Source organism: Cyclospora cayetanensis, unplaced genomic scaffold (genome assembly GCF_002999335.1).
Source record: "Cyclospora cayetanensis isolate NF1_C8 unplaced genomic scaffold, CcayRef3 CcayRef3_contig_376, whole genome shotgun sequence".
Classification (NCBI taxonomy): domain Eukaryota; phylum Apicomplexa; class Conoidasida; order Eucoccidiorida; family Eimeriidae; genus Cyclospora; species Cyclospora cayetanensis.
Window position 1 is genome coordinate 2,446 of NW_020312343.1, and position 8,141 is coordinate 10,586.

Genomic DNA, 8,141 nt, shown 5'->3' on the forward strand with positions numbered 1-8,141 from the left:
TTATTTATCTACCAAAAATTCAACTTGCTTGCTAAGCAACACCGTCTTTACCTCAGCGAACCTAAAGCTTACCCCTGCGGCCGCAGCTGATCGGCTGCTGTGCCGGCATCCGACACACATGGCTTGAGAAGGAATGGGATTACTGTTCTATCCCCGTCTATCAAACAACGAAAACCTGGGCCACATTTTCCAGTGCGTACACTGGACTCCCTGAGGAGGCTTGCGGGAGGTGTATGCGCATCCCAGCAAAATGTTCGAACGGTCATGTGGCCTAATGCGGAAACACAGGCTCCGAAGACGCATTCCCCGCAATGTGCCACAAGAAGCAATCCTTGAGGTACAAAGCCGTACCAGCCTAAGTCCAAGGGAAATTGAGCTCCTTTACTCCAGGTGCGTTTGAGCTCTACTATGTAGAACTGCAGATGTGCTCCTTGAATTTGAGAAAAAGAGTTCTGGATTTGGCTCAGAAGGACTGTTGTTGTGTATAGCAGGTAAAGAATTAACACGCTGAGGCCCCAGTTTCTAGGATAGTGGATTTGTGGCGTAGTGTTCAGCAAGCGTTTGACACCCGTATCGCTAGCGCCCCCGCGTTATCGTTTGTGACTAGCGATATGTGGTTTGTAAGCAGGTTTCGCCGCGTTGCTCCCAATGGAAAAATGGGCTTTTCACAGTTTTGTTCGATGCTAGGCGTCTTAGCAATGTTACAAGAAACACAAATTGCCGGCCGCCTCTTTCAAGCCTTTGACAGGGACCATAACACCGAGGTGTGCATTCGGCTCAAGGAACCAATCCTAGATCTTTCCCCCAGATCCAGAGTAACTATAGTTACTGGAATCTGAAACCGGTGGATATACTATGAGTCGTTGCAAATTTCTGCTTGCGAAGGCACAGCGTGACGACCACCCGCTAGTTGTTGTAGGATTGACGACTTAGTGCGCATGGCTTGTGGCACACATGCATATTTGCTGCAGCTAAATTTCACCGAGTTTGCTGTGGCATTGGGCACGATGATGTGTGGCTCGGAAGACGACAAGCTCGAACTAGCCTTCCGCATTCTTAACCCCAGGTATTCCTGTTTTGTTGGTTCCCTTCGCTGTCGCAGCGTTTTGTCCGTCTAGTATACGCACTTCAGCTACAGCATCTTCGTAAACTCTCCCGTACTTTGGGTGTAGCTTCCTCTCACATCTTGGTTTGCGTTTGCCCTTGTAGTACCTCTTCTTTCGTTCTCTCTGTGGCACTTGCTTTCCGCTTGATCTCTTGCTGTCTTTGGTTGTTTGCGACAATCGCATTTCCTGCGTCAACTGCTCTCCCTTCATTTTTCCCTGCTTTATTACCTTGTCGCCTTGATTGGAATCCCTTCATGCCAGTAGATTTTATCCTGTATTTTCGCTGCTGTGTAGCTTCACTGGGACGGGCGCTAGTCTCTCCGACTACGAATTTGAATCCAGCGAAGGAGAAGCAGAGAGCAAGACGCTTGAGGAACTACCGGTTTCTCCCATTGAATCTGCGAATGGGGCCCCTTTGACGCCATGTGACAGTTCCCCCGATGGAATGCCCCCAGATGCAACAGTCGCAGGCATGGAGTGGAAGACTCAGGCCGTGCAGATGCAGCAACCGCGTCAGCGTCATCTTTGTGTACATGATGACCACTCCCAGGGGCACTCGCCTCCGTTGCAGCAGAAACGGAAACCTCGCGTGTCGGCGGAAGCTTTTGCGCGTATTCAGCATGTGGTGTATGCCGACAGTGTATCTACTTCTGACTTTGTGCAGCTAATAAGAGCAGTGGAGGCGAGCAGGAAAATTTTAGTAGGGGACGAGGGTCCCCCTATCCCGCAATCAGAAATTGAAGCAGTCTTCCTTCCCCTTACAACCACCCTGCCAGATGGAAGCAAACGAATGATGCAGGCAGACTTTAGAAGAGCTGTTCGAAACAGTCCGTCGTTCCTCGCTCTCCTGGGGGTCGATATTGGAGGCGCTGCAGCCGACACTTCAGCTGGTGGACAAGCGGCTAAAGCGTGGGACGGTTAGCCAAACATACAACCCACGAAAACTCAGTAGCAGCTATTGTACCCTCAGATTTCTGTGCAAGATTGAAGGAGGCGCAGTACACAAAATGTCCCCAATAATAAACGATACCTTTTGAACCATAACTGGATCTCGACAATTATTTTTGGCATTAGGGCCCAGTGTACTGGCTTTGCGTTGCAGAGACCACCGACATGGAGCGAGTGAAAACAGAGGGCATCGTACGGAGTCTCAGGGGCATTCCGAGCCGGCTGTATAGGAGCACTTCAGATTCAACAAACACCATGGAAAAAGTGCTGCAGCAGCCGCAGCAGCTGCAGCAGCACGTCTTTCAGCAGCAACAGCTAAAGCAGCAATTGCAGCAGCTCGAGTTCTGCATTGACAACCTCAGAGAAATAGAAAGGCAGATTCAGACCCTCAAACAGGCCACTTTTGTATCATTTGGTGAGAATCAAAGGACGATCGCAGCTGTGGTCCTGGTTCTTCGGCTGCTCATGCTGGGTTGCTTGCTCTCTGCACATGCAGGAGCTATGTACCTTAACATGTTGCTGGTGCTTCTGCAGTTCCAGAGCGACAGCCCGAAGATAGTAGCCTCCCAGGGAAGAACCTCACAGCAGCAGCCGTATCGTCACCGCTCATAGAAATAACGGAGGCACAAGAGGCATTGCTCACGCCAAGAGGGACATCAGCGACAGCAGAAACCGAGGCGGCGGCAGCAGCAGCCGTCGCTGCAGTCAAATGCACTGAACAGAAACTGCAACAAATCATCGCCACCGCTCTGAGCTATGCACGAGGATCCGGAGACTCCCCAGTTCTACAACAGCAGCCACAACAGCAACCGTTGCAGATATCACAGCGTGAGAAGTTTACACCATTATCAGCGCACTCACATGGCAGATAGGGCATGCCCTAAGCGTTCAGTTCCGCATGCGGTTGGAGCTGTCATGGTTCAGAGTGGTCACGTAAACTGGGGCAAACGATAGGGGACTCAGATAATACGCTAAACAGATGCTAGCAGTTCTCGCTGCTATAGTTTTGTGCCTTTAAATTAAAACAAAATCTCGGATTTTTTTGCGTTGGGACTGGTGTTTAGGGTTCAGGGTTAAAGGGGTCCACAGTAAGAATGTATTCTGAATGGGCGCGCAGGGGAGGAAGCGACGAATCACCACGTGGTGCTGCCTTACGGTGGCACGTTTTTCCATTCAGACACCAAAGTGAATCTTAAGTGCCCTCTTTTCTCGACGAGTTAGCGGTATCAGACTGGATGGCTGTGGGTCCAGCAAGAGCAAACGACACATTCAAATACTGAAGTGCCTTCTTTCTCCATACCTATTCCAATATTCTGGTGCTGGTGCTCCTTGCAGGCCGCACGAAGCAGCGCTCACGCAGGTCAACGTCGTGGCGTCACTTTGTAAGACTGTTCATGGTCTAGTGTCTGAAGTTCAGAATAAAGAGTTTGTTTCTTCCCGGTCATACTAACCTCTTCTGCTTATGCTTCTCTGCTGAAGCTGGTGCTGCGAGGCTCGTGTTACGGATCCCATGTATGATAGGCACGACGAGAATGCACTACGACTCAAGATGTATATCAATAAGCCCAAAATTGGTCGACGCAGAGGTAGGCCCTATACCACATCTGATAGTGGTTCTGCTGCATTTTGCCGTGATCGTTGCTGTTATTTGTTGGTGTTGCTGGTTCCTTCTGTCGAATGTATATTCGTGTAGCATGTAGTCTCCCAAGTATCGAAAATTTAGTCCACATAGAAGTCGTAGTGCAGCTGGCGAAGAGGACAGTTGTCCGATCGTGCTACTGTAGCTCAGCAATTACAGCGCCTGCAAAATTATGCCTCTACATGTGAGCCATGCAGCTGCTTATCAAAAGAAGTCCGTTGAATATGGATGCCACGAGGCCGAAGACGACAAAGGGTGCTTTACGCCTCTAAGGGGGAGCCTTACAACTCAACATCGTAAAGTTCTTTCTACACGTGGATGCACACTTTGCCCTTAGCGCTTCGTCTGTAGTGTATATTGGGTCTTTCTTTGCTCTTTACCCCTTGCTTGGACTTCCTGATGTGTGCTTTGGGGTGTTGTTTAGGCCTCTAGGGATTGCAGCTAAGGGCGTAGCAATTTACTTCGGCCATCATAGCTGGAACACTGTAATAAATGTAATGCTAGGAATGAGATTGGCAGGGGGTCGCGTCGCGATAGCTCCAGAGCGGTCTCTTAAACCGTATGACTTCAACTACAAGGAGAAGTTCCGACTTCTCTCTCAAACCCCACACGAAGATGCAAGCCCCCTTCATCCTGTGAGAGCTAACGATCTAGGATTTCGGCTTTGCCGGGTGTTCTCTAAGGTGGGAGAAGAGGAGGGAAGTGTTGAAAGGGTTGGTGCTTATGGACCCCAAAACAAGGAGCGAACTTGAGGTTAGACAGCCTGTACCTGCAATAGGATTGATGCTTAAGTGCTGAAAAATAGGAGTTTGGGTTTTCTGGTGCAGACTACCGTAAGATTTACAGACTATGCACCCATGGTTTTTCGTCGGTTGCGAGAAATGTTCAAGATTGACAAGACGATGTATATACACTCTATCGGGCCCGAGCAGGTCGTGTCGAATCTGCTGCTAGGTAAGAAAAGCTAACTGCGTTGAAAAAACACTTTGCACCGAGGAAAGAGCAAGATAGCTAGAGAGCTGTAGGCCTGGCTTCTGTGCATCGCTATATTCATGAGTACAGGAACACATATACGTATATGGAGATCAGCTAATGTATGTGCCCGATTTTATGTGAGTCAATGCTTGGGTTAGGGGATTCTGGCTTCAAAGGAAGCCAGCAGAGGTATTATGGGGAAGGCATTTCATACACCTGTCGTTGCTTGCGGCACCAGTTGTTACAGCGATGGTGGTGCTTCGCCCGTGGATCCCTCAGAGATTTGAACGGCCTTACTTTCTGCAGGGAGTCTTGCCTCTCTCTCTGAGCTTGTCTCAGAGGGAAAAAGTGGGGCCCTATTCTACTACACAGCCGATGGCAAATTTATTATAAAAACGGTGAGACTTTTAGATCTAGCGTGTATGGCCCGTTAAGTGCATTTGTGATCCATCGCTGGTGTATCCGTTTCAACAGCGGCGGATTTTGGGATGTTTAAGGGTGTTTGTATGTTTCACCTTACTTCGAAGAAAGGATTTAGGGGATACTTTCTGAATGTTTTGGGTTCGTCTTTGTACAGGTTTCCCGCGAATCTGCCCGAGGCCTCCGTCGTTTGCTGCCAGATTACTTGGAGCATTTCGTGAAGAACCCCGAGAGTTTGCTTTCCAGATTCTTGGGGCTACACGCAGTTAAACACACGTTTCCCCGCCAAGGCAGACTCAGTTCTGCAGCAAGTATGAATATTTAGAGCATTAGGTCTAAGTTTTAAGATCTAGGCACTGAAGGGCTGGGATATCAGTAGGTTGGACATAAGCTTTCACATGGCGTTGCTACGCTGGGTATTTCGCGGGTAAGAGCTCCGGCTATCAATCTGTGTGCATTTCAGATCGCATGCGCCACAAGACCTACTTTTTAGTGATGGAAAATCTCTTTCACACGCCAGTACCCATACATCGGAGATACGACCTCAAGGGATCCACCTACAAGCGCTCCCTCGCACTAGATAACCGCGCGTAAGCGACAATATACGGCTTTTCGATGTGGTCTCTGCAGCTTCCAGCAACTTGACACACTTGGGAGCGTCACAGATGGGAGCTGCAGAGACCCCACTGAAGCTCGGCTCTGGCCATGATTATGTCCTTAGGTTAGCTCCTCATGGTCCTTAAGATCATTTCTGGGGACTTCTCAGTGCATTAGAGGCTAACGGGGTGCACCCAATTACTTTGCCAACAAAGGCAGGTGCTGAGCCTGTCTGCATGGAGTCTAATTCGTTTGAGCGCTGCTCCTGTTGATTGACAAGGAAGGCAAAAGGACTGTGCTGTTATCTGATGGTATCAGGGACCCAACGGCTGCTTTGAAGGATAATGACCTCGAACGAGAAGGCGAAAAGGTATAGGCATTCCAGCGATTGTACATAATTTGTACGTCCAAGTTTCTGTGCTACAGTATTTGTGCTCTAGGACTTGCGAGTTACTGCAGATTGACATCGGCCCAGAGCGCGCTGCTCGCCTAGTGGATTTGTTGCGAAGGGACTCTAAGTTTTTAATGTCCCACAGCCTTATGGACTATTCTCTACTTGTTGGCATCTACTATTCGCATAAGGAATCCCGTAAGGCATTAAATCCAGCTGTAGCTTTTCTACCCTCATTCATTACGTACCGTCGGTCAGTCGATGCGAGACCTCATCGATTCCTGCCAAGCTCTTGTTCTCCATTAGTCTAGGCGCACGTCACCCCCCGAGAGAGCAGCTAACACGACTTCATAATTTTCGAGCTCCAGCTGTAGTGTGTACACCCCACAGCTGTGGTGTGTGGCGTGCGTTTGTCAGCCCCCAGCCATTTTCATGGTTGTGGTGGAGACACTTCATTATCTACAAACAGGTGAGCTGAGGCATATTAGTCTTTACTTGCCCACTTTTAATGCTTCGGATGCACAATTTCAAAAAATGCATCATGCCATGCTTCTGGTATGTTACCTCAGCACACGGGATGCCCAATCGTCCACCTTCGGGGATGCAGGCAAGCTGCATAGGTTTATATTTTCAGTAGTTGGAGTTTTAGCGTTCGAGGGAGGAATATCTTCTGAGCTTCTTCATTGTCTGCATATGGCATATTTTGGAGTTTCACTTTCGTCTGTGCAGAGGAGCCATTTTGGCGTCGCGACCTTTGCGGTCTCGCAAGCCATGACGGGCGAAAGTTGTTTTACTTCGGAATAATTGACTTCCTCACAAAGTGGGGTTCATTTAAGCGGAGCGAACATGCAGTCAAAGCCATACAGTACGCAGCTGTAATACATAGATACAAAATATTAAAAACCTCAGAAAGCGTGACTGAACACTGAGCAGAATCGAACGAAAATACGCAAAGCTTTTATGTCACAGAATGTGGTGTGCACGAAGGTACTTAAGGAGCCACATGGCACTAATGGTGCCATATGGCTCCTTAAGTACCTCAAATAGCTTTGAAAATCCTACATCTGTACTTGTGGACAGCTGTTGAACTTGACAATGCATACATTGTTTGATCGTGTGATCGAACTTCTGCGTACTGTTGGCGCAACAGGACTTGCGATGGTGCGGGAATCTCGTGTGTCAACCCAAGCGTTTACGCCAGTAAGCCGAAATTTTTTCTTGCTGGCTAGGTGTTAATGGCATACGTTCGACATAAATCCTCAAATCACTGTTCAGAAAAAACCATCGCTAAACCGATTCTTAAGCATCAATCCTACGTACTTCTGTGTTGCTTCGCTCTTGTCCAGAGCCACTCACCCTAATCTCTGACAAGTAGGTGCGTTTTTTGTTAGTCTCTGGTGATTATGTGTATGCTTTCTAGGCCGTTTTGTATCGTTTTTGGAGCAGCACATAGTTTGAGGTGGAACAAGCTTTTGGCCATCAACCCTTCCTTATGCAACTGCTACGAGCATATCTGAACTTCTTGCACACATTTTATTAATAGAAAATATAGAAATGCGCAAGTTGCAGCTTTGATGAATGTAGGCAGCTCGGGGGTACAGCGGCCTACCTCAAAATACAACGACAAATTTAGGTGAGATGTCGGTTGCATACCGCTGTAGTGTGAATTGTATGTTTTTAAAGCGACCACAAGAATATGTATATCTTGCAGATCTAGCTGCCTTAGTACACTAAGCAGGCACACACTGACAATGAGTCTTCCCTATTTGAGACCAGAGTGCAGCTGTCCGGCCCGTAAGACAAATTCGAGGGACGAAATTGAGGTGGCCCATTGGCCGCGAGAGGAAAGGTGAATTGCATCGACATCTTTGCAAAAAGCGAGTGATACTGTTAAGAGTGAAGAGGGCAGCTAACTAGTTATGTAGCGCTCAGGTAAATGGGTACCTAGCAAGGGAGTTAATTGAATCGTGTGCTATAGAACAACTACACTACCTCACCTGCTCCATTACTGATATTTTAAATTGAAGATTGGAAAACATTTGAATGACTGATTTGGCTGTTTGTA

At 48.2% G+C, this 8,141-nt stretch overlaps 1 protein-coding gene across 1 annotated transcript; it reads left to right on the forward strand.

Moving 5' to 3' along the window:
- Positions 1-274: 274 nt before the first annotated feature.
- Positions 275-7,534, forward strand: LOC34618003. The gene is made up of 20 exons (XM_026334168.1): positions 275-390; positions 626-764; positions 972-1,066; positions 1,401-2,023; positions 2,209-2,469; positions 2,595-2,719; positions 2,907-2,987; positions 3,119-3,210; positions 3,534-3,685; positions 3,891-3,989; positions 4,126-4,328; positions 4,521-4,647; positions 4,975-5,066; positions 5,246-5,399; positions 5,552-5,678; positions 6,004-6,055; positions 6,136-6,381; positions 6,811-6,941; positions 7,227-7,276; positions 7,497-7,534. Exons 1-20 carry the CDS (start codon positions 275-277, stop codon positions 7,532-7,534), a joined length of 3,003 nt encoding a protein of 1,000 aa, XP_026189953.1.
- Positions 7,535-8,141: the final 607 nt, after the last annotated feature.